Genomic DNA, 27,304 nt, shown 5'->3' on the forward strand with positions numbered 1-27,304 from the left:
CAATTCAATAATTGTAAGACATTCTTAAAGTTGGAAAGTTTACTTTTCATAAATATAGCATCTTCTGTCTAATCTTGCCCCGTCCTTAAAATGCACAAATAACTGTTTATTTAAATTTAAATGTGCACTGTTAATTAAAACGAATTCATTTGAAATTGGAAGTAAGGAAAATGATCTGGATTGTTGCATATTCAGCCTCGCGTGTTTCTCCCAGCAGTACGTGTTTCTGAACATCTGTCCTCTGTTTGCAGCAACAGCAGTCTCCAGTGAGCAGAATCCTGTTATCATAATCGCTGTGGTGGCTGTAGCAGGGACCATCATCTTGGTGTTCATGGTGTTCGGCTTCATCATTGGAAGAAGGTAGAGCGTAGAATTCTAGGTTTTGTTTGTTTGCTTGGTTTTGTTTGGTTTTCCAAGACAGGGTATCATTGTGTAGCCCTGGGTGTTCTGAAACTCACTCTGTAGACCAAGCTGGCCTTGAACTCAGAGATTTGCTTTTCTCTCCTTCCCATGTGCCACTGCCTCACTTACATTCTTTGTGCATTTGACATAAAATATGTTGATTACCCAAAAGTGCCAACCCATTATACTTATTCTATTAGAATCTTGTTGGCAAATGTGAATACTTCTTTTCTGATATATTAGTTGGTGCATTTTTCGTGCTCCCCAAATCAAAGTACACTATAAATTTGATCTCTTCCTCAGTTTAAGGTTAAGGAGTGTCATAATTAATATTAGATGAATGTGTATTGGTTACCTTCAGGTACTTTTCATAATAAATGCAGAAGAACCTTAAGGAGAAGTTAATTCTTTTAGTTGTTTTTTCAACATTTGTGAAAATCATTTAAGATTTTTGAGATGAGCCGGGTGGTGGTGGCGCACGCCTTTAATCCCAGCACTCGGGGAGGCAGAGGCAGGCGGATCTCTGGGAGTTTGAAGCTAGCCTGGTCTACAAGAGCTAGTTCCGGGATAGGCACCAAAGCTACAGAGAAACCCTGTCTCAAAAAAACAAAAAACAAAAAAAAAAGAAAGATTTTTGAGATGTTCCCGTAAAAATATAAAGGCAGATGCTAATTGATAAATCTAACACCACAAAACTTTAAGTTTTCTAGTCTTACACAAAGAATCCATTTCCTGTGCATATTTTGATCATGTGCATTGACACATTATTACCCAGTGGTTCAGCACTGTGGACAAATGTATATTTGTTTATATCTCTAGCTAGCATGTTGCTACATGGCATTGCTCCTGATGCTGCATGCTAATCTATGAAGCAAGATCATCCAATAAACTTGCCACAAATTTCCTTTTTCCCCCAAAGGCACTGTGGTTATAGCAAGGCTGACCAAGAAGGGGATGAAGAACTCTACTTTCATTGTAAGTGTTTGGCTTTTCTTTCTTTCAGTATACCCCAGTTTGAGCAGAAATCTGATTGTTTCTAAGGGCATGAGTGAATAATCCCTAACGCATCATGCTTGAAATTCTGTAATGAGCTCAAAACGTAAATCTGTTCAGAAATGTCACAGACTTTCAGAATATTGAGCCTCTTTCACGTCACAATTTTTGCCTTTAGCAAACCCTGCCCAGATGTTGTCATCACTACAGCAGTCAACTATTAAATGCAGAGCAAACGTTTTCTAGTGGGGAGTGTCATTTGAAGGCAGGGTGGGCCCTTTCTTCCATCCAGCGAGTTCTGCTCCCAAGAATCACAGAGCCCAGGAGACTAATGATCACTAAGATATATTTCCTAGAAAACAAATAGTCTAATGCCAGGCTCTAATCCTCTGACACTTTTCTAGGAATGTGAGCTACTTCGTTTTTAAAAGCTCTTGTTAGAAAATCAATTCTGAAGGAGGACTATAAATCCAAGGAAAATAGGGGGAAAACATTATTTTTGTTGCAAAATGAATGAATGGCAAATGGAAATAAGGGCTTTGAGAATAAATGTTAGTTCATTATAAAGGTGAATAAAAGCCTAAGAATCATATTATTTCCATTCTAGAATTAACGACATTCTTAATTAAGCATATTATTCCTAGTTTTAAGACTTGGAGATATAGAAACCAAGTATTTTTATTTTTTATTTTTTTTTTTTTGCTAAACCTCCTATGACATTTGTAATACATAAAATTCCCGAAAATGATGAAATAGTTGCTTATTATATAACTAGCCATATTTTTCTTATAGTGTCTAAGAGGATACTATGATGCACCAATTCTAAAGTGTTAAGAGTGTCCAATTGGCACTCAGGAATTTTTGATCATTTTTAAATGTCCTCATAATTCTTGAGAAAAACAATGCTCAATCAGAAATGTGTGGCTCAAATTGAAATTACACTTTACTCAATATTTGTCCTATACGTTGTTGGAGCAACAGTCACTTTGGCTTTAACTTCTTTTAAAGAGGTGGCTTTGCCTAGCAGTGACCCAAATTGAATGTGAAACTCTGTAAAATGCTAGCACAGAAGCCAGGAAGGCATGTTCTCCACAATTACTAAAATGAAAGGAGAGATGACTTCATCACAAGACTTCAGCTTCAAGTTCTCTCATTTTTATGAAACCCTTCCTAGGCCCTGGGTTGTCCCGGGCCTTTTTCTGGATATATATTGTATATGCATTCTCTTTAAGTTGACATCCCAGATCATCTGCAGTTCAAACCTTACATACCTTGAGTCCACCTGCCTCCATTTGGTTCTGTTTCCTCACTCTGGTCCTTTGACTAATTTGCCAGTATGTTCCCTGTAAAAAAGGCATCATTAATGAGAATCACATAGCCAGTTTATAGGTCGAGGAGAGGGAAAGTACGTTTTTCCCCCTCCTTTGGGATAGGAAAATAAATACATAAGACTGCCAAAACAAGGAAGAAACCATTGAAATCCATGGCCCTAAAGTTTGATTTGTATTGTAAAACATGTACAAAATGAAAATATAAGACCTGGAGATTTCTGGACTTTCTGGTTATACCCACACGTGCATAACTTATTGGTGCTGTTACTTAATATCCGATTACCAATATGTCACTTTTCACTCTTCTATTTGATTTATCTAACACGTTCTGAGATTATCAGATATATGCTAGTTTGTTTGCTTTTAACCTACAGCATGATGCCAACTTTAAACAGAAACACAACTCACCCAAAACTTGTTGTATAGCTTTATGTTTGACTGTCATCATTCGGTTTTAATATTTTGAATCCATTCACCTTTTCCACATTTTAATTTAGTATTTAATCAGAAGTATTCGGGATGGAATGTTTTACTTCTTTATGTAGACAAGATGAACTTGTTGTCTATAAACACATTCCATTTCTGGCAAAATATCTGTAGGGATCTTGAGACATTTATCATTAATGAGAAATGTAAGTGATATATCAGAACACATACACAAACACACATTCATACATACAAACACACTCTCAGACTGGACAAAGCAATAGACTGGAATATTCAGAAATTTTCCTTTAATTTAGACAATACACTTTTAAATGAACAATGAAACAGTAAAGTGTGCTTAGCTGCTCTGTCCTATTGAACACTGTGTAGTTTTGACATCCTTTTTCCTTTGGTATCCTATCATTCCATTTGAGCCAGGCCCTGGATCTCACTTTATGGCTTTATCTAAAAGACTTAGCTGTTTACACACTGGTGTCCTTTTACTTCCTTAGCACATGGGCAGTCTTCGCAGGTGCAGAGAACACCAGATTTGATTTTTACAGGAACTTGGAAGCAACCACTTAACTGTCCCTGATTTTAACAGGATATTTAATATATTCATTTGTAGCAGGTGCCCTGGCTCCCCAGGGTCCGAAGTCTCACATCTTAAGATATAAATACGATGGAGGAGTTTAGTGAAGCAGTTCCTATTTACATTTTGTTTCCTCCTACCGTTTCTTCTAACAATGTCTTAGGATCCAAGCTGGGTAGTATTTCATGTTCTTATGCCAAAACAGCTTTGGCCTGTCAAAATGTTTTATGACAGCTTGAATAAAGAACCGTCAGAGACCGGTTGAGATGCAGAAGGCTACTTCCGATCTAGTTTCCTTATCAAAAACAAAAACAAACAATAAAATGAAAGAAAGAGAGAGAGAATAAAAAGGGAGAAGATGGCTCTTTCTCCACCTGCCTGACAACCTAGGAGGTTAACCTATTGTTTTCTTCCCTTCTCTCTCTCTCTTTTCCCCTCTTCCCTGTACTCCTCTTTTTTCTCTTTCTATCCCCTCTCTCTCTTTTCTTCTTGTGTTTTTTTTTTCATGTTCAGCTTTAGTAACAAATGAGCATCTGTCAGTTTTATAAACTGCAACAATAATTGTTTAAGACAATCAATTTTGGATAAACAATCAACTACAGCAGAATAAATCAAGATTTTTAAACCCCAATTTCCCTTTCTACATTCCGCTTATTTCGTTGTTATATGTTCATTTTTTGAATCTGATCTTGATCTAATGTTACGACATAAGCACAGTTAGGCTGCAGTGTATTATATAAAGACGTTGTTCTGAGAGTAGAAGGATTCAATGGAAAGATTGTTTGGTGGCTTTGTTAAAAAAATAATAAAGACTTTGTAAGGATATAGTGTAATTTTCTTCATTGCATTAATATAACCAAATATGCCTACCTATCTTTGTCTTGAACCAAACGAATAGATTTGGAATACTTTATTGTAACTGAATTTGATATAAAGTTGACTTGGCATTATCTGTTACCTGCATGCTCCTAGGTGCATTGAAAGATTTTAACTTTTAAGATGATACTATGTTGTTTGAATTTTGACTACCTTTTGTGAGGCATACTGGCTACCTCTTCGTATTAGCTAAGATCTTCCAAAGCCTTATAATGAAAAGTTCATATAAATCATTTCTCTTTCAAATCACTGTCATACTTGGTAACAGATCCCAGGAATATTGTAAATTTTCTAATTTACTCTGCACTTTGTATATCCAGCTTCTATTACCCTCAAGGTGAATATTAAATGATGTCTTTTGAATATTTCTCTTTGATTTTGTGATAGCAGCCCCTCATATCTTGTACTAATTTTATGTATATGTCAACAGTGGTTGGTCTTTAAAAATAAATCAAAGAAGAAGTAATATGTCTAAATGTTTTTTAATATTGCTGTCAGCGTAGTGGTCTATCTGTACATGAAATGTCTTATTTCCCCGGTGTATTAATTTGATGGATGGATTGATGGATGGATAGGTTTATCGATGTGTTTTCAAGCCCATTCCAACTCTCGGTATGGCTTGAAGTGGGCTACGATGGCTCTCTGAGTTTAATCAAATCTCCGATCCGATAGGCACAGGCACGTCAGAAATTTCGGTGGATGCCTTTGGTTGATTTACTGGAAAAGCAATTCAGTTAGTAACCTATGAGTTGGATCCTATGCTACCTATAGACGCTTGCAGATAATACCTAGACGCCAGCAGACGGGAGTAGTCTGTTAAAACTGCTGTGAATGAGGTGATGTGGAAGCAAGGTCACTGTTCCAAGGAGCACTCTGCATAATGACAGTCCTGGGCTGACTGCACAATAAGTGCTTTGCTTCATCACAGTCATGCTTTCTTACATCATTACAGTTAAATTTCCAGGCACCAAAACCTACATTGACCCTGAAACCTATGAGGACCCAAATAGAGCTGTCCATCAATTCGCCAAGGAGCTAGATGCCTCCTGTATTAAAATTGAGCGTGTGATTGGTGCAGGTAAGGCTGTTGTGGCTTCCTTATTCAGCTGTTCTCTTTAGCCAAGATCGAAAGTCATAGATCATAATGACAGCCAAATAATTATACTTCAAGTGTAGAACGCTTACATTTACCTGAACGATTGGAAGCAATGAGGCTATACTTGTTTATGAAACCTTAAAACAGAAATGGAAAGAGAGCATGTTGTAGAGTCTGGATATATGTGATTTCAACTGCGTTCTTAAAATGCTGTGCTATTAGCTACTTCGTAGTCACTCCTGCTGTTTGACGAGAATAGCTTAGAATTTTAAACATCAGAACTTTCTTGAGTCTTGATGAAATATGCATTCCTATCTTTAAAACTGCCTTTTTCTCTTTTATTTGTAGCCATTTACCATTGTACCCTTTACATGCATGTAGAAAATGGTACATAAATTCATTAAAGGCAACACTATAAAGTTTAATTTTTTTTCACCCCAAGGTTCTTATATATAGGAAGTGTAATGCATATAAATTCCATATTTTAAAAATCTCTAATAGCTATTGTTCCTTAGCTTTTAAAAGCAATAACAGTGGTTGCAATTTGATAGTGTGCCCTGATGTTTTAGAGAGTAGATATTTAGGACCTCAAGATTGACTCTGAAAGGCAGTTTGTTAGCCTGTGAAGTGACAGCCCATGGAACACACACTTAGTGAAGCTTAACTACTGTGACTGAACAAAAGTGTGTCTCCAATTTTAGTTTTGTTTCTCCCTTCATTTCATAAACTGTTTCATTGCATATGGAAAATAAAAATTCCCCATCAATTTGAAGGCATTTCTCTGCACTTTTAGAAAAAAATTGCTATATTAATTAAAACTTATTTTAAATATTTTAATCCATTGTCTTTGAAAGCATGAACCATTTCCGCAATTAAAACATGTCTGCTTTTTCTTTTTTACTTCAGGAGAATTTGGAGAAGTTTGCAGTGGTCGTTTGAAACTTCCAGGGAAAAGAGATGTTGCCGTGGCCATAAAAACCCTGAAAGCTGGTTACACAGAAAAACAAAGAAGGGACTTCTTATGCGAAGCCAGCATCATGGGGCAGTTTGACCACCCAAATGTCGTCCATTTGGAAGGGGTTGTTACAAGAGGTAGACACCAGAAATACACTTCATTTATTATATAGGATGCACTGGAAATGAGTGACCTTGCACATATGATTAAATATCAGATTGTGAGCTTGTTGCATTTCTAACTGATTTTTATTGGTGTGTACTAATGAAGAGCAATTACTTTTGCTGCTATAGCAGAATATTGTCAAAGTAAACACGGGATAGATTTGAAGAATGAATCTCAGGGCTAGGATGACTGATTGATGTTTGTATTTATCTTCAAAGGCCATAAAAAGTGATGTGGCTTCTCTACATTTTATATTGTTTCACGTTCTTGTTTACTTCTTTAATTTTTGTTGCTCACAAGCTAGCAATGCAAAGGGCAGGGTGTGTCTGTAGCTTGGTGCATTGTGAACACATTCACATTTCATGTCTGTCCGAGCTCAGCCCTGCGACTAGAAACACGCCCTTCTGACCCCATCAGCGTCTCTTAAGAGGACCGTGACCTTTTTGTTGTTGTTGTTGTTTGGTTTTGTCTTTTGGGTTTTTTTTTGTTGTTGTTGTTTTGTTTTGTTTTGTTTTGTTTTGTTTTGTGGATGTGCTTGAAAGAATGAGAGATTCTTAAATATAGGTCATAAGTTGTGAAATACCATTTTCTCCTTTTGCTTGTTTTATTATTAGGGAAGCCTGTCATGATTGTGATTGAGTTCATGGAAAATGGAGCCCTGGATGCATTTCTCAGGGTGAGTTACCCCGTGCATTCTCCCATGCACCTCGAGATGGGCTTGAGAGGGATGCAAGTTGGTGAACTTTGTCGTGAAGTACAATGTGTAAATGTGTAAAGTGTGTGAAATCAGAAAATTATCTTTGAAAAGTAACAATCCTAGACTGCGCTAAATTAGAATATTTAATAAAATGACTTGTTATTATTGTTACTTGAAGTATAGAGGATTTTCCAAAGCTGTATTATTTGCGTGCATATATATATATACATATATATATATATGTGTGTGTGTGTGTGTACATATATGTACACACATACATACATACACGCACACAGAGGAAAGAAATCAGAGGGATCCTAACTTTCATTTCACCGTGATATGTACAGTATCCAGTTTTCTGAAGTATCACCGGGGAAACCCACATTTTCAAACCTACATCCTCCACGGAGTAAGTCTGTATCCGTTTAGAACTGAATGGTAGCCAGTTTGGTTGGGAAGGTCTCTGGGCACTGCAAGCTCATATACTGTTGTGGGGTAGCTGTTCAGAGTTGTGTGGCTACCAGCAACAACCAAAGTGATGAAAGAAAGTAAAATCAGCCACTACTAATCATTTTCTTTCCTAATTTTTTCCATTATTTTAATTCACGATTTGACCAGTTTTTTGTTTTGTTTTCTACTTAGAGAATACACAATACATGTGCATCCCTTGCTCTGTGAATTCTTAGATTCTTTATTTGCATGTTTTGGCATGTAGGGAACACTTAACCTATCAGGGTTTATTTTTTGGTTTTATTTTTGAGTTCATTCTGTCTCCTAGCCTTGGCTGAGATTTTTGCAAATAATCAAGGGGCTATTTCTTCTAGCCAATTATAGTCAGTTATCATGAAAATAACAAATGTATAGAAATAACTAGGTGTCACCGTAAGTCTATCAAATTATTGACTATTATCTTAACCAACATCTGCTATTTTCTCCACTAATTATTCATATTACACAGTAAATTAACTAAGGCTTCCTATTATATGATGGTAAATTGCAAACATGCATACTTTTTTTTTTCTGGTGATTTTGTTCCCTTTAAAGGACTTTTTATTTTGTCTTCCTGCAGAAACATGATGGGCAGTTCACAGTCATTCAGTTGGTCGGAATGCTGAGAGGAATCGCGGCTGGAATGAGATATTTGGCCGATATGGGATATGTTCACAGGGACCTTGCAGCTCGCAACATTCTTGTCAACAGCAATCTTGTTTGTAAAGTGTCAGATTTTGGCCTGTCCCGGGTTATAGAGGATGATCCCGAAGCTGTCTATACAACTACTGTAAGAAAACACCCATTATTGTCCTTCTAATACCTAAGATAGCCCAAGCAAGCAAGAAGAACTTAATGTAAAACTAAATATCAGGGGACATGCCAATTGACCTCAGCTTTTATTGTTTCTCCTCTGAGGGATTTGGTATGATCATTGCAATCTATAATAAGCCCAGAAAAGAGTAATGATAGCGTCACATCTTACACTGGTGTTTGACAGCACTGGATTTAAACTAATATTATATAGTTACATTCAGCAATATCTAGTTACCAGCCTGTTATCCCAACAGCAGATATAATCATATTTAATAAAAGTTTCAAAAGAATGAGTATGCTAACTCATAACTTCTATGATACCAGACAGGAAGGCTTATGTGAAAATTTACTTGAATACCCCATTTTTCACTCGAGTTTACTGGCAGCGTAGTCTAATTCATCATTATCTATTCATTAGACCCTTGCCGTGACACCACGCAAGGTCCATTAAGTACAGTTGCCTTAGAAATGAGCACATAATGAGAGCCTAATAGAAAGATTGGTAACTTGGAGTACAGAGAAGTTCAAGGTTCACAGACCCGATGAAGCTGGGCTGTCAGCTCATGTGGAAATACTTAACATAGCTATGGTGTGCTTCTAATGGATATACTGTGCATATTTAAAGTGTCAACCTCTCTTTATAACAGGGAGGAAAAATTCCGGTAAGGTGGACTGCACCTGAAGCCATTCAATACCGGAAATTCACCTCAGCCAGTGATGTGTGGAGCTATGGGATTGTCATGTGGGAAGTAATGTCTTACGGAGAACGACCTTACTGGGACATGTCGAATCAAGATGTAGGTGACTCATTGTACGAATAAGACTCACATGTCCACATCCACTTCTAGCAAACATAGTTGGTGGCTCGTTAGGAATACATGTCTATAAATTTATAGAAATAGATTATAAATTTTTAGAAATAGTGTCCTAGCTTACCACCATTATTAATGTTAATGATGATAATAATATATATGAATTTGAGATTTTCTTGGTTTTATTTTGTTATTTTTATTTAGAATAATCACTTTCTCATTTTTTCATTGTAATTCTATTTGAACAATGGAATATAAAAATGGGATATCCTTATTGATGATAATGGTACCAAGGGACATTCGTAGAGAGTTGAGTAAAAGCACTACAGCAGAGCAGGAATGTCTTAGCTGCCACTTAGAAAAAGAATGCCACCAACAAATGAAGTAGACCTGTATTTATTAAGGTGATAAAGACAAGGGCAAGATGAAGAATCGGCTACAGCCAAAATCCAGGTGTTTTCATTACATCAATCACCTGTAACAAGTTCCTGTGGCTTTTAAAGTCGCATGCTGTCCACGGGGTTGCTTGTGGCGCTTCAGATCCCTGCATTAACTGAAGGATGTATGCCCGGGAAGATGGAGGCTTTTAATCATTTATAGTGTTTGGTATTTTGAATTGTGTGATAAGCTTTTTCCTGTTTTTGTTTTGTTTGAAGTGTTTCAGAGATAAAAATCTAAATGATGCTTCCTTTTGGCAGGGGCAGAGTTGCTATTATTTGACAGGTTTCAGTGTCAAAGATTTCATGGACTGTCAAAATGTGGCAAGCAAATCCTTGGGGCAGAGAAAGGGAATATTTACATCCCCAGACACTCCATAGAGTTTCATCTCTTTTGGCAGTTTCCTTTCATAGTGGTTTCAAACATAAAGGGATTGACAGGAATATGAGATGACTTAAACTCAAAGTTTACTTAACTTCCAAAAATAGCAGAAGTGGTTGGGATGGAAAAAAATCAATTTTAAGTTTAGAAATTACCTTACTTTTTGTTTTTCTTTAAAATAAACATCATGAGTAAAGAATTGTTATAACAAAAAATATTTTTGTGGATCGAATAGCATCATAACTGGAGTGAGTTTAGTTTTGACTTCAGTGTTTAGCGCCAGCATTTTATCTTTTACACCTTGAAGGTCCGAGTTCAATTTGAGCATGGGTTTTCATAGTACAAAAGATTATCTGCATAATGAATTTATAAAGATAAATTAGTGTTAATATTCTTATTGGAGCATTCTTTGTTTTACAGTTAAACACTGATTTATTATTTAAGCAATTATGCTTGATTTTCAATATTGAAATACATTTTATTTTTTTTTTAAGAGAAAAGGTTCTTTTCTGGAATCTGGCCAAAATTTTTAGTCAATGGATAGATCTGTGTATTCCCCGCTACATGAGGAACTTCTCTGTGTACAGGAATATCTTGCATTTCCAGAAATGCTTGTTCTAGTCTAATTTTATCATTTATTCAAGTGCCCTACTACTGAGTTACATATACCCCAAGAGGGAGCGTGTGGTGCTTTCCTAAGTTTTATCTGGTCAAGTACTCAGGGAAAACCACGCCCATATGTCAAGTCACCCTCAAATGTCATCGACTTTTGGGATCAAACACCAAGAACACAATACAGAAATAGAAACAGGAAGGGCAGCAAAGTAGTCAGTGGTTCTGGTAGCTGTCTGATGCTTGCCTTTACTCTGGCCAGAGAAGGAAAACAAGAGGGGACAAGAAAATATGTCCATACATGGCTAAACAGAGTCGAACAGTTTATCACTTCATAAGCATTTCAATAACCATTTTTTTATTTTCAGATACCTCTAATTTTCTGGAATTTCAATACAATGGAAGCAGGTTAACATGTGTTAATGAAACCAAAAGATTAAGCTTTCCCAGTACATTTCCAACTTTCATTTTTCAGAAAGTATGCAGTTATTCAGCAGTTTTATTTAATGGCCTTTCAAAGAAAACTCGTGTGTTTAGAGGTGATATAAGGAAAATTGCAAAGTTTGAAATCATTCTCTTGGTCTTCATAGAAGCTGTCTTTTAACTGGACTTATTCTTGGTTGGTCAAAATGAAATACTTATTTTCAACTGATGAAATTTTAATATTACTCTATAGTTCTTTTTATTATTACTTTTTAAATCCTTCTCATTTTAATTGTTTGTATGGGAGTATACTATACATTTTTCCACACTCTCCTTTCCTCCTCTCCTCTCCCCTTCCACCCTTCTCCCTGACTCCCATGCTCCCAGTTTACTCAGGAGATCTTGTCCTTTTTCACCTTCTTAGGTCATGCTGTACCCTATTTTGAGTTAACATTGACCTGTCACCAACAGGCCTATGTTTTTTCTTTTCTTAACTCTGATGGTCATACTGTAGTAATAAGGGGACACCGCAGTGTGAATTTTATATATGAGTAATATCGGTAGTGTACACCAAAGAGATCATCACTGTTTGAGGAGTGAGGGCAGATGAGTGCACGCAAACCCAACAGGCTTCTGGGAATTTCAGGAAGTATGTTTTCAGTAAATTCACAGAACTCATAGGCCACTTAATCCATATGCTTCATTCTTTCCACAAATATATTCATGGGGAAAAAACACTCTTAGTCTTCCCACTGGAAATGTAAAATATTTTATAGCTCCATGGACTCCGATCAGATCACCTACATCCAATTCTGTCTTCCCTAATAACTATGGGATTTGAACCGTTTATGTTCTGCAAATTCTTTTCTTCTAAAGTCAGTACAAAAATCGTATTTGCTTAAGATGGTTTCTTTAACAATAAAAAACTCCATATAAATCATGTAGTAGAAATTGTTATATATTCAGTATAATTGTTAGCTGTGTCTTTAACTGGTAAGCTAATGAAATAAAAACTTCAGAATGCAGAACATCAGTATCAACAAGGCACATGATTTTGTCTCACTGCCAAAAGATAAAACCTGAATCCTGCCAAGGTGCCCTAAATGGAGAGGCATTCCCAGAGAGAGCCTCTGGTACTCCAAGAGTAGTGGCCAGCATTGTCAATGGAAACTTCTGGGTCCCAAATGGGGTCTCATGCTAGGACGTATTGAAGTTTTGTGTTCTGCCACCACTGTTCTGGATACATAGCCCACTATGTCTTTAAACATTCAAAGCTGCTCTGTTTCCTCCTGAGGTCACTAATTTTCTCTAGTGCCACGGTAGAATTTGTAAGTTTCTAGAGTGCAATGGGATACATACAAAAGTTCATTAACGCTCTCCTTCCTGTAAGGAATTTAATGGTACTTGCTTCCTTGGCACAAACTTCTAAACGTACATGGGATCCTAAGCTCGAGAATCCTAGAAGGCATCGTGAAAGTTTGGAGCCCTGTTGAACAGTTGGGGACCAGAAGGATCATGAAAAGAATTTTCTTTTAAAAGATGATTTTTGAACATAAGGATAATTCTTCCTACATTATTCCTCTGAGGCAACCTAAAGAAGTGCATATGGGGAGACTAATTAGGAAGTGGAGGAAATGATGAGAACTGACATCATGCTATAGATGTAGATATTGAAGTGACATTTTTTCAAATTAGAAAAATATTATATGTGTTCTGTATATGCAACCTCAGCCGTATGGGAAGTCACTCTTTCCAGTGGGAAAAATATCTTCCCAAGTATTTATTACATTATCATTTTAATGCATAAAACTTTGGAAGTTATTTACATTTCACAAGCTTTGCCATTATTTAAATCACTTAGCCGAGATTTCCAAAAGTATGTTTACTTTTCTCTAAAGTCTTTTCCACACAACACTCGAATCCAAGAACAACATTGTTGCTTGAATGTTAGATAACATTTTGTTATAGCCCAGTCACTAATTGCACTTCATGCTCTTAAAGAGGACCTGGGTTCAATTCCAAGTACATATTTCTCATAACTCTCTATATCTTTGGTTCCAGGGGGATCCAACACCCTTTTTGGTCCTTGTGGGTATTAGGCACACACATGCTACTCATACTTACATGCAGGCATAACACCCATATGCCTAAAATAAAAAACGAAATAAAACTTTAAAATACGATTCTATGTGTATATGTACATATGTTTGCTATATATACACATAGGTGCAATCTGTGTAGAGATACCATTTCTGTGTGCTTGCCTGTGGGATAAAGAGCATGATAGAGATGTACTTTTGAGGAATGTTTTCAGTGATATGTACTTAGGTATTGGGGATCATCAACTCTCAGATAGGCTCTGGGTGCTCCCAGTCACTGGTTAATAATGCTTTCCCCTTCTTGTTGTTCAGAAACTAACAGTACTCTCAGAAACAAAGAAGACTTTGTGAAGACTTAACCCTGATACTATAATCGTATACTACAGGAAGTGAGCAGTTATTTTCTTAGTACCTAACATATGCTGTTTCAGAACTTAAACCATGAAAATGTGTTAACTAATTGTCTATGCAAAGTGAAGAAATTAGAGCGCCATGCTCAGCTTTCTGACTGGGACAACTCAAAATGCCATTGGATGAAACAGGAAAAGACTGAGGGGGGACGTGCTATGTTCAATTTTAAACTAATGGATTGTGATATACACATGAAAACTGTGGCCAGATATTTGTAGTGAACCAATGAAATTCAAACAGCTCTGCAATTTGAAAAGATTTTGTACTAAAAATTTTTAATTAACACTTTTTAAAAATTGACTTATTAAGTTTATCTATTTACCTTATAATAGACTCATGCATATTTCTCTTAAATTACAAAATGGACTCATCTTTGTTTTTTTTTCATCAATAATAAATTTTTCTCCTAAAAGTATTGTTTCTAGATACATCAATTATTTTTGCTCTCTAATTTCCATTTGTATTAGTGAGCTATGTCTTCAAGATTACATACATCTTGTGGACAAGTGTCCCTAAATATGTCAAGTTAATTAGTATTTATAAAGTCAGTGCTTTGTTTGATTATTTTCTTCAAAAAAAAGCTAAAGGTCACTTTTCCAGAAACTCATTTTTCTTACATTTTAAATTTTATCTTGGGAATATATTTACAACACTTATCCTTTTTCTTTTCTTCCTCCAAACCCTCTGTATACATCTCCACACTCTCTTTTAAATACATGGCTTCTTTTTAACAGTTGTTATTACATACACATATATTCCTCAATACTTGTATATATGTTTTCAGGGCATGACACTTTGGCAGTGGACAAACAATTGATGTGCTCTTTTCTGAAGAAAGCGACCTCTTCCACCCTTAGCATCCCTCACTTGCCTATAGTTCTTTGTGTAGGTTTGGGGACTCATATGCTTTTGCCCATCTACTATGGCATGTTCACTGGTGTTTTACTTATTCAGTTCTGCTTGAGAAGTAATGTTGGAAAAACTTTATATGTGTGAGTGCTACATTTCTAGGAGAGACAGTCTCACAGCAAACTCCCTGATCCTCTGTCTTTTACAGCCTTCCTTACCCCTCTCCCGCAATGTTTCCTGAGCGTTAGGTATGGGCGTGTTTTATGGATGTATCCCTTGTGACTAGGCTGTACAACTCTGCATTTTGATTTGTTGTAATTTAGTAGAGTGGTCTCTTTTGCAAAAATAAGTTATGGTTATTGGAGGAGAAACTGCCACCACTAATTTACCAAACCAACATAATCCCTAAGGACAATCTGTAGACATACATCTTCACATCCACAGATTTTCTTAAGCGTCTATGCTGTCAGGTTGGCCAGTGTCGAGGTGTTGTATTTTTCCTTGAGTAATATTATTATTTTTAAAGCCTTTATTGGTATTGCTTCCCTTCCTATTATCTTCCCCATGTTATTCAAATTATTAATAACTTTAGATTTTAAGATTGTTTTTTTTTTCCTTTCCATATATCTAAGGTCCCTGGCGATAAGAAACTTAAGCTCTCTAATATCTTTACAGAAATGTTTATACAAACCTATTTTATGTTTTTAATTAATATTCAAACTGAATGCAATAATTCCCCTAGATGTTTTTATACATAAGTTGTCCATGGTAAAAAAAAAAAAAAATTAAACCAGCACAGTGAATCATTAAGCCTTGACTAAAAGCTCTTCTCGGTTTTCCACTATAAAGCTTTCTATATGCTTGTTACTTTCTACCTTCTGCTGTCAGGTAGGCGAATGTGGACGTAGGAAGGAGTCCAGCCACCTTTCAGGGACCAGAGCAAACTCTTGCTTCTCATGACTAAGGAGAGTAAGCTGCACAGTTGTTAAAAGGCTAGTGTGTTTGATAGTCTGTTCTGACATGGCACATTCACATGGTATGATCTCTTGTTCTAACAGTATATCACCTGCTCTCCTCAGAAAAGGGAACTCTTTGGCTTCCTTTCAATAACTCAATTTCTTTTTCCACTTTCATTATCTTCTACTTCGATGCACATGTGTATTCTTACAACTATATTCAGCCGAGAGCGTTCCATGACATGTTCCCTTCGAAAACCTCTGGGGTGGCATTAAAAATATTTCCATCTCTTGCACCCTGGGTGAACTTAATTGTCGTTCCCTGTTGCTGAGTTAACTAGGAAATGTCATCATATCCTGCACCTCGTGGACCCCATCATAGTGTGCTTAATATATTCATGACTGTTTTGGAAAGAAAAAAAGAATTTTTTTTTTTGTAAGCAATATGTCTCACTCTTATCTGGGTAAATCATTTTGCCTTCTGAGCAGTTCATTTCACTGTAATGGAAGCTCAGTTGGTAATATCTTTCATGTCCTTCTGGCTATCAGGTCATAAAAGCAATAGAAGAAGGTTATCGTTTACCAGCGCCCATGGACTGCCCAGCTGGACTTCACCAGCTAATGCTGGATTGTTGGCAGAAAGATCGGGCAGAAAGGCCGAAGTTTGAACAGATAGTCGGAATTCTAGACAAAATGATTCGAAACCCAAGTAGTCTGAAAACGCCCCTGGGGACTTGTAGTAGGTAAGAAATCTCTAGTGAGATGGAACTGAATGAAATCAAAATATCTGCTTAAACCACTTGCTTCCTCAGCTTGGCCCCAATGCAAACTGGCGTCTATGTTCAACCATAAATCCATACGAAAATGTTATGTTACAAAGCTTTATTGGCTTTTATTTTCATATGTTTTACCTTAATTAGTATTTCAAGAAATCCATGCATTGTTACTGGATTTCCATTTTCTTAGGACTTATGATAACACCAGTTGTCTTTCTCAGAAAATCTTCTGTGCTTCCTAGGTTTTGTGACCAGGCTGGGGTGCATGATTTTAAGCCTGGATTATTGTTGTCTTGCTTTTACCATGTTGCTCTAGCTTGCACATATTCTTATATTCTAATTTATTAATTTGTGTTGTTTTCTGATAAAATGCTTCAGTAGAATTAGAAATTATCAAAAGTAACTCAGCGTATGCCATGCTAGCTGCCCATTAGGAACAGCCCCTTCCCTTACAGCACAGGGCACCACGGGGCATTTTCAGCTTCACTTTCAGGTAAGCTTGCTGCTGTGGGCTGCGCTCTCAGGGGCCTATTATCTCCATGGGACTCCCAGTATGTCATAAAAATGGAGAATTTTTAATGCTCTGAATAGCACTGTGGTGGCCTGGCTAAGGTAGGATATGCCAGATATACTTCCTTTACTCTCAGCCACTTGTAAAAAAAGCCAGAGAACAAATGTGGTTCTTCCAAGAATCTTCACTGATAGCATTTATGAGCATGTGGCAGACATGGCCCAGTGAGCACACATCTGATTAAATTTTAAATTCAGGTATTTGTCGTTTCCGGATAACTTACTTGGTTTGGGTTATTATATAGATCAATTCAACCATCTGGCTTCATTTTCTACTCCCCCACCCCTCCCCCCTACACACATACATTGGTTTGTTTGTTTTTGTATTACAAGGATCTCATCTCTTTGGTAATTTCTGAGAATGTTTGCCTCTGTGTTCTGTTCTTACCTAGGCCCATAAGCCCCCTTCTGGATCAGAGCACCCCGGACTTCACTGCCTTCTGTTCGGTTGGAGAATGGCTGCAAGCTATTAAGATGGAACGGTATAAGGATAACTTCACAGCAGCCGGTTATAACTCACTGGAGTCAGTGGCCAGGATGACTATTGAGTAAGTTTCAACTTGCTAGATTGTATTTAAGAATTGATTAGGTACAGTCCCCATTCATATACTAGATTATCCTCTTTATTGTAAAAGTCTATAGATTACAAAATCAGAAGGACAAGGCATTTCTTTTAAAAATGCTCATATTTCTATAGTGCTTTAAACGTAAATTCTTTTCTAAATGGCATACTAACCGTTTCGTGAAATCAGTTGTCACATGTTAATTTTGTAAATGAAAGGTCAGAATATTTAAACATCCTTTGCAGTGACTCAGCAGGAGGTTGACATGTGATTTGTCTCCGTTGCCAGTATTCTGGGCCCTGCACAGTGGACTTACCATATCATCCATGCCTCTATTTACTAGGGAGTAGTTCTGCAATCACCTTTAAAATTGCTATGAACTTGGAAGTCGGAAGAACTAAGTTTTCCTTTCTAGCTTATCACTGAATAAACAGTCTTCAGAACTCTCTGGAAGAACTCACAGCCTAGCAACCAAATACTCTGTCATAGTCCAGAAATGGCATGCATGTGAACTTCAGTATACCCACACTGTTCCTTCCATTTTCTTCTAACAGCCATGCTGATAAAGCTGACACGTTTATGCCTGGATTTCCAAATTCATTCTTATTTCTGTAAATCGGTGCTTTCGAAAGAACCTGGCATACAATACAGTAGTGTCGTATCACTGTACCATTTCAGCTGCTTGTAAACATTTAAGATCAACCTTCCTGTCTGTTAAGAAAGACAAACGGATAAACAGTTATGCTTAACTTACTGCATTTTTAAACTGCGACTGTAGCATTGTACATGGACGTAACAGTTCTATTTTTACTGTTGAACTGAAGGAAAGTGATTGTGCAGCTAGGAATGCATCCTCAGAATTACAGAGTTCCAGTCACTGTACATTATTGTGTAACATTGATTTCTGAGCTTTAGACGAGGTTCCAGCAAATATTTCCATTACCGGAACATCCCATTTTTTTCCCAGTAAAATAATTTAAAACTTTCAGTATTCCCGGCAACATTTAAATACCTTTTACATTGATAATAATTTTTATATAAAATTTCAGATTAGTTAAAAAGCAACAATATGGTAAATTAAAAGGCAGACTTGTTGATACAATTTTTCAAAGGAGACTGCCCAAACAGATCAACGTATGATCTTTGGAGAAGAACTGTAGTATCCAAGAATACTGTTAGTATCTTTTAACCTAAAGTATACAGAAATCTTTATTGATAGTTGAATGAACCTCTAGGATATTATTGGTTCTTTGTAATATGTCTAATAAGCCTGCACTTGTCTTTTCCAGTGATGTGATGAGTTTAGGGATCACATTGGTTGGTCATCAAAAGAAGATCATGAGCAGCATCCAGACTATGCGAGCACAAATGCTGCATTTACATGGAACAGGCATCCAAGTGTGACATGCAGGCCTCCCTCGTGTGGAGCTTAAGACTGCAGGAGAACTGTTCTGGCCTTCAGTATATGCATAGAATGCTGCTAGAAGACAGTTGATATACTGAGTCCTTCCTACAATAAAGAGAAGATTTTAGAAGCACCTACAGACTTGAACTCCTAAGTGCCACCAGATTATACAAAAAGGGAATTTAGGATCCACCGCTGGTGGCCAGGAACACAGCAGTGACAATAAACAAAGTACTACCTGAAAAACATCCCAACACCTTGAGCTCTCGAACCTCCTTTTTATCTTATAGACTTTTTAAAATGTACATAAAGAATTTAAGAAAGAATATATTTGTCAAATAAAAATCATGATCTTATTGTTAAAATCAATGAACTATTTTCCTTAAATATGTGATTTCAGGCTCTTCTTTTCCAGAACCATCTGTGTTTATTCTGCATAAGGACTTTGTTTTAGAAAATTATTTGTAGCTTTGGACCTTTTTAGTGTTAAATTTATGACACGTTACTACACTGGGTACCTTTGAAAGAATCTCACAAACAAAATTACACGCATAGTTGAGGATATGACTTCGTCATTCATGGCTTTGGTATCCTTGCTGTGCCATTTTGTTCTGTTGAACCAGTGATGTTTTGATATTGTTTGCTGATTGGCAGGTAGTTCAAAATTGCAAGTTGCCAAGAGCTCTGATATTTTTTAGCAGGATTTTTTTTTTTAAATCAGACAACATACTAACTTTTCAATGAAAGAAAAAAAGCAATAATTATCCATAAATACTATAAGGCACTTTTAACACGTTGTTTATAGAGTGATTTACTAGACAGAATTTAATAAAAATGTCAAATTCTAGGTTTATGAATATAAGACAGAAGACTGAGGCTTCATCAGAAGCTGCTGGTGAAGGCGGGTCTGCAGGCCGGAGTTCTCCAGCATTAGCGAAAACCCGGTCCGAGCACATCCAGAGTTTTCAGACTTGTGACATTAAGAAATTTAGGAGTTGACCTATATTTTGTATTCTTTCTTGTTGAACGCAGTCCAAATACAAAAGTAAAGAATTCAGTGGTCTATTGTTACTCTGAAGCAAGATCAAAGGGGCAGTTCACTTCTCACCACTCAAAGACAAATTTACCCCAGTGAGAAGCAAAGTGAAGCAGGTATTTTATGTATGAACACACAAATACACACAACACACACACACACACAAAACACAAAACTCTTTTAGATCAAAACTCTTTTACCACAGAAGGAAGAAGTAAAGGGTCTGGCTTTTCTGTTTCCACTTATTTATTAAACCATGTTCTTTGGTTACTGTGTTAGAATTTCATAAGCAATAATTAAATGTGTCTTTATAGATATTTCAGGAATGTATACATATTTGAGTAATGTTTTCAAAAGTGACAAAGAATCATGAACTACCCCAAACCGAACTGTTGTACTTCCAAAGAAAATTGGGCTGTTTAGAATGATTTTCGTAGCGGAAGATCCCAGGGATCGGTCCTAATTGGTGGTGTTTGCTAATGTGGACAGCCACAAGCAAACAGACAAACAGGTAACAAGCAAACTCTGTAAATGGTCCTTTGTAAAACTTGTAAATTTTATTTCTACCGTCTTGTTTTGTATGCACATTTCTCGGTAGTGGCTCTGAGTACATTGAGAATGCACTCTATTTTTCTATTTTACTTGCAGAGCTTCACAAAGAAACAGGTATTTTCAGTGCTACGTCATGTGCTCTCCCACATGTAGGACCAAAGATGGCTATAGAAAACTTAAAATGGATTGCGTCCCAAACCCCTCCCCACCTGTTTTTCTTTCGAAAATCACTGTACAGTGTTGTTTGATCTTTTAATTTATTTTTTGATTGAGTAGAAAAACTCATTTTAATTTCACTAAGATGTTTTTTTTTCGTCCCTAAGGAAAAAAAATAATCTGTAAAAATAGTTTTAATTAGCATAATCCAGTCACCTAGACACTTCCATTTGTAATCTTTGTAATAGACTGTAAATATATTTTTGGAACTATAACACAATGTGCTTGAGGGTTATTTTTCAGTGTCTGCAGTGTATACAAGTGTTTATACTCAGTACAGCACTTTACAATTCTAATCAGTAGCTTTGGCCTTCGTGCGAGTGAGTGAGAGGTTGAGCGAGTGTTCTCTAATTCCGTTTGGATTCTGGACTCACTAATAATGAAGTTCTTTTCTTGTTCATAGCTTAAGGTGCTTATTTTTTCTATTAAGATTAAATTAACAAAAAGCCATTCTAGAAATAGAAGACACAGTATGGTACATGCAGACGGAATCTTTCCTGCTTTTTCTAGTAATAGATTTATAGTTGAGTAGACTTTCTTGAGTAGAAGGGCAGAATAAAAGTTCTTTTTTTCAGTTTTTTTTTCCAAAAATAACTTTTTTCTTCAGCAATATACCTCATCTGCCTTAAATTTTTTACAGCTCTTTACAGGGAAAGGGGAGAAGGGATGAGAAAGACACACAGCACAATAGGAAGTGGATGATTGCATTGCGCTCTCTCGTTTGTAGATTTCTTTTTCTAATCAACACTATGGTTTTGAAGTACATGTATGTGAAACAAACCTGAAGAGAACAGGAATTAGCATTGTGAACGTGATTGTAACCCTCTCTTCGGGAAAGAGATGAGATGCTGTTGCCATGAGAATGTACAACTTGCACCTTGAAATCTTTTTTGATAACTAGTGCTCAGGGGAGGAAAAGTAGAGAAAGCAAATGCCCAACAGAGAACTCCAAAATTACAAAAAACATACAACAGGAACGGCCTCCTTGCTTTAACACAGCCACCTTTTATAGAATACCGCCCGCCCACTTGACCTGGTTAGCGTTGAGTACTGAAATCCAAGTCACTTGTTACATTGGGAGCGAATATGTTCTCAGCAATGGACCAGGGCCTTGTTTACTAGAATTGGTGGCTCATGCTTGGCAGAGCACTATTAATTGAATCATATTGTATACTTATGTAATCTACATTAGCTAGTACTATTTAGGACTATATTTTAATTGCTCCTCTTATTGGTGTTTTTAAGGCGATTGAAAGGGTGTAAGTCACCTGACTTTTCTTTAGGTAATGCTGATTCCTCCTCCCCCCCCCACACCCCCTTTTGTTTCCTGAGCAGCCTACAACTGTACTGCTCATCTCTGTGCATGTTCCAATGAATTACTGATGTGTATTTTTTTGCTATATGTGGAGAAATCATGGGGAACTGTGGGCGAGATATGCTTTTTGTTGGTTGAATTTTGTCCCTCCTTGCCTAAGAATTACTACAGGGGTTCATCCTTTTATAAGGACAAAATGCTTTTGAACAGTGTCTTCAATGTATCAAGCACAAATAACTCTTTCTTCAACACGAATCATAAGTCTCTTTTTACCAGCTTAAAATAATAAACGAGTCTATTAGACAATATAAAGAAAATCCTGTCTCCAGTCATTGGCGGGTTCCTTCACCTTTCTTATGCTTTCCTTTCATATCTAATATCGTGGGAAGAGATAACGTTTTGTAGAAGTAGTTCAGTGAGCTGATCGGAATATGAATAAACCTGATTATTCCCCCCTCCCCCTCCGCCTTGTATACTGACCTAATTTCACTCTAATCATTGATTATGGAATAACAAGACAGTTTACAAAAGGCCAGGTTGTTGAACTAAAACCTGTTTTTGTTTGTTCCTGAAGCTACTACATGAGAATAACAAGAATATTTGCATAAGAAAGGAAATACTTTGTCTTTGACCCTTGACAGGCTGGTTAAACATCTGACATAGCAGATGACACCAGGGAAATTTGCATTTATACTACTGGGTAATGCCAACAGGAAACAGTTCAAAGGGAAAGTGGGACTCAATCAGATACAGACCTTGGCTTAATGATTAACTTGCAAATGAAACGAAGAAAACCAAGCACTCTTATTGCTACAACAGCTAAAGGTGAGCAATGAGTAGCAAGCATACCAAGAAAATGGTCCTTGTGCTGAAGTGCCCTCCTGGTGCTGATGCAATGGAGTCATATCTCAAGATGCTCATGCTGGTCTGAACCAAAATGCAAGCGGAATATTGAAACTTAGGTCTGCTCTTTTCATACCTGCAAAATGATAATGAATAATATAATGGTCAAAGATGAAAGACAGTAATGAAGAGAGAAAAGAGTCATCGCTAACTGTACATAGTGAATGACTGATGAGTTCAGAACACAGAAGCAAATCCCTGAAATGAGCAAATATTTCTTAAAGTTCTGTTTTTAATCTGTGGTATAAAAGTATCATCACAATGTCTTTCCCCAGAATTATTAAGATATAACTTAAAAGCATGTGCCCACTATGCAGCAAAAAGTTATTTTAGTACTTATGTTATTGATCAGTATTTTTTAGTAGAGCATTTATCTTTGCTCTTTCCCTTAGCTGTGTATTTCAAAGTTGAATAAAAACTCAGTATCAGTTCTGAGGACAAAGTCCGAAAGAAGACATGAAAATTAAAAAAAAAAAAGTGATCAGGTTCCTAAACACAAACACACAAACATCACAAGTACATATTTTTATTGGCAAGTGATAAAAACCAGCACACGCCACCTAGGATTTGAAAACTGTTGAGATTCAGTGTGCCTGAGACCATGTCCTGTCCACAGGCCTTGCTCTGTGCTCACTTGTCTGTCTGCATCTTGGTATGGTTTAGGAATATGGGCAGGTTAGCAGCATTGCAGCATAAATTCTGTGAGTCTCATTAGAGTTAAGTGCTGTAGGGTTTTTTATTTCAAGTTCAATGATTGAATGTAATTAAATCTATAATTAAACAATAAAAGATCTCTTCTGATTGACCTTGAGGTTAAAATAAATATAATTAATTGATTCAATTTAATTGGGCCTATTGCAGAAATGTTTAGTGGGTAAGGATAAGAAACACTAGTCTACTGTTTCATAGGTCAGTAACAATCAAAGGAATTCCTAAAGTAGAAAATAGTTATAGGCATTCCTAAATTTGATACTTTGGCAAAATAATGTAGTATGATTTGTTTTGTGCCTCTATGGATAACTCAGCTCCTTCGGGAATGATCTGCTCTTAGATTGGATTGCTTCAAATCAAATGTCCTAGATTTCTGAAGAATATTTTTGCTTTCCTTTGAAAATTTTTCACCTGTAATTAGATCTCTTCATAGATTTTGTATGTAGCCAAAATAAGCATAAGATATCTTTAGCATGTTGTTATAAACAGATGCGACTGTAGTTACTTTTAATTTTATTTAAAGATGCTCCTAAGGAGAAAGTGGCATATTTGCCTGAAGTGGTGCTCATTCGAGGTGAGGACTGGGAAGAGATGTTCAAGCCTCACCATTACACCACATAGCCCAAACTGCATAAAATGCCTGCCTGGACAACAAACTAGAAAAACAAAGAGAAAATTAGTTACATATGCAGAGCTGGCATTCATGTGTTACTCTGTGAAATAGTTTCACAATTTCTAAAATGAGACAAACAGCTTAAGAACAATTTTTCTATGTGACGTGAACTTACATAGACATGATGTGGAAACCATAGACTCCTGCACAAATTATGAAGGCAAGCCTGATCTCACTTCCTTGACTTCTGTGTGGAAGGTAGACAGTATTTATATGAAATTTGCATGAATGTGAGGCTCCAGTGGACCTTTTAGGAAAAAGAAACGCTTAGGTTGAGCTCTGGCATTCACAGAATGTTGTTGATACGCTGGCCCAGCGTTAATGAGACACCATGTTTTTACTTAGCTCCTCTGCAATCCATGCCAGCCTCTCCATACATGAGCCAGAACTCAGCTCGACAGGAATAGCAGAACACTACATATAAACAATCCCAGCCGGACATGAAGTGAACATGAGCTAATGGTTCCCACTCCTGTTCCCAAGGACTATTGAAATAGGTTTGGGGTGAGGGAACTGTATAAGGCACAAACTTTTAAAGCTCTATAAGGTTCTAACTTTTGCTCTCCGATATCATAGTCCTTTACACTTTTTCTTTCTTTCTTTTTTAAATTTTGTTAGGTACACAAGGCTGGTCTAGAATTCATAACAAGCCTCCTACTTCAACCTCCTTACACTCTATTGAATGGGAATGTTCCTCTTCTCATACAATTGTCTTCTCTAAGGCTTTCTCTGATAACCAGTCAGAATTGATGTCCTTTTTGTGCCTTGCCTCATTGCCAGTACTGTGAACACCTAACCCTGTTCTCCAGATTATTTGGGTGTATCTCTCCTATATTAAATGGACTAAATATATTAAATGTGTTCTTAGAAAGCAGAAGCCAAATGGAATTCAATATCATCAATTTTCTTGCATTCAGTTGATATTCTATAACTCTTTCAAAATCTATGAAGTACAAATTATTTCAAATTATATGTGTGTGTGCACATACATATATATGTGTGTGCACATCATATATATGATAGTGGTAGAATGTATCAGGTGCTCTGAAGGAAAAGTAAGGTACAGCAATAGATGTTGAGAGAGGAAACTAATTTCAGAGCATGGATGGATGCTTCTGTGAGTGGCAGAAGCAGCAGGCATGCCCTTAGGGACTGAGAAGAGACACACAGAGATGTGGAAGGTGGAAGGAGCTGATTAGCAAACAGGCAGGATGCTCTAAGTAGCAGTCTTTTAAGATGTTGAGAAGAAAGAAAAGATAACATTGGTTGTAAACATCTGGCCAAGATTAAAAGGCGATAAAATCAGAAGGAGGAAATTGGACTTAATGAGAGAAGCCATGGACCTTTCATTATTTATTAATATCTCATTTGATGAAGCAAAAACAGATTCATTTAAGGAAAAATAAAGTATGATTTTTTCGTTATTAAAAAGTTAGGGTGAGGCAAGGGAATATATTTTATTATCTTAAGATTTAAAAAAAAATAGATTTAATCCAATCCTTAAACTAAACATATATAAGTAATTATACAGTTAAGTAAAAAGTAATACAAAACAGTGTAGTTTTGTACAATACTTCTAAGTCTACTTTCCATTTATTTCATAAAAGGATGCAATAGCCAATAGGTGATTACAAAAGCTGGAATGAATGAGTTCCAGAGCATGTGGCATCATTCCTGCTTTGCACATATAAGAGAGAGCGAATGATAAGTACAAAATCAGTAGTAATGGAGCCATCTTAAAAGTTTCAGAGCAAGTCAGAAATTTCTCAACAGGTGGTCAAACCTGTCGACTTTTGACCTCCTGAACCCAAGTAAAAATGGAAAGAATCAAACCCATAAAGTTGTTATCTAATCCTCACATGCACAATGAGAATCAATATTTTAGATTTTTAAAATTGTATCTGTACATACATACATACATATTTATGCATATATATACATTCATATTTATGTGTATGAAAGAATGTATGCATGTTTATACATGGGGGCATGAATATGGAGTTCAAAAAACAGATATAGAAGTTGGTTCTCTCCTTACCATGGAGATTCCAAGGAGGAGCTAAAGAGGCAATTCTTGCCAGCTGTAGTGGTATGATGGAAAATGACTTGCAAACGGATTGGCATTATTAGAAGGCATGGCCTTGTTGGAGTAGGTATGATCTTGTTGGAGGAAGTGTGCCACTATGGAGACCAACTTTGAGGTCTCATATGTGCTCAAGCCATGCCCAGTGGGTCAGTTCACTTCCTGTTACCTGAAGGAGGTAGAACTCTCAGTTCCTTCTCAAGCACATATCTGCCTACATGCCACCATGTCTCGTCATGATGATGGGCTAAACCCCTGAAACTATAAGCCACCCAATTACATGTTTTATTTTATAAGAGTTATCTTGGTCTTGGTGTCTCTTCACAACAATAGAAATCTTAAAACAGAAGATGGTAGCAGGGACTTGGATATGGTTATGATAGGCCTGACCTTGTTTTTGGTTCAAAGAATTTGGACTTTGGACTTTGGGTTAAGAAACCAGTGGAATGGTTTTAAGCAGTGCTTTATAGGTCATACAAAGAGCAGCATAGAAGACAATGGTGCTCATAATGATTTGAACTGTTGGGGATAGCTGAAGAGGTTTCAGAGAAGAAGAATTTTAGGATGCCTACAGATCATTTTTGTGATATTTTGATGAAGAAACCAATTTTTTTGGCCCTAGTCCAAAGAGTCTGCCAGAGGCTAATGTGAAAAGTTTTAAACTAATTCTAGTGGCAGAGGA

At 36.6% G+C, this 27,304-nt stretch overlaps 1 protein-coding gene across 5 annotated transcripts in view; it reads left to right on the top strand.

Moving 5' to 3' along the window:
* The window catches only part of Epha7 (EPH receptor A7), a 152,506-nt gene extending 129,949 nt beyond the window's left edge, over window positions 1-22,557 (top strand). For 2 of the 5 annotated variants that reach the window (XM_050145458.1, XM_050145460.1), the window contains exons 8-17: window positions 252-360; window positions 1,322-1,377; window positions 5,573-5,698; window positions 6,623-6,808; window positions 7,451-7,512; window positions 8,603-8,812; window positions 9,486-9,635; window positions 16,369-16,562; window positions 17,558-17,713; window positions 19,018-22,557. In XM_050145458.1, the coding sequence (XP_050001415.1) occupies window positions 252-360; window positions 1,322-1,377; window positions 5,573-5,698; window positions 6,623-6,808; window positions 7,451-7,512; window positions 8,603-8,812; window positions 9,486-9,635; window positions 16,369-16,562; window positions 17,558-17,713; window positions 19,018-19,132 (1,364 nt within the window). In that variant the 3' untranslated portion in view covers window positions 19,133-22,557. Of the gene's footprint in view, window positions 1-251; window positions 361-1,321; window positions 1,378-4,257; window positions 5,537-5,572; window positions 5,699-6,622; window positions 6,809-7,450; window positions 7,513-8,602; window positions 8,813-9,485; window positions 9,636-16,368; window positions 16,563-17,557; window positions 17,714-19,017 lie in introns of those variants that run through there. The other 3 variants (XM_050145459.1, XM_050145461.1, XM_050145462.1) reach the window with 2 other exon arrangements.
* Window positions 22,558-27,304: the final 4,747 nt, after the last annotated feature.

The sequence above is a fragment of the Alexandromys fortis genome, unplaced genomic scaffold (genome assembly GCF_014885135.2).
Source record: "Alexandromys fortis isolate MF-2015 unplaced genomic scaffold, M_Fortis_MF-2015_v1.1 scaffold_2_26212498_36691700, whole genome shotgun sequence".
NCBI classification, from domain to species: Eukaryota; Metazoa; Chordata; class Mammalia; order Rodentia; family Cricetidae; genus Alexandromys; species Alexandromys fortis.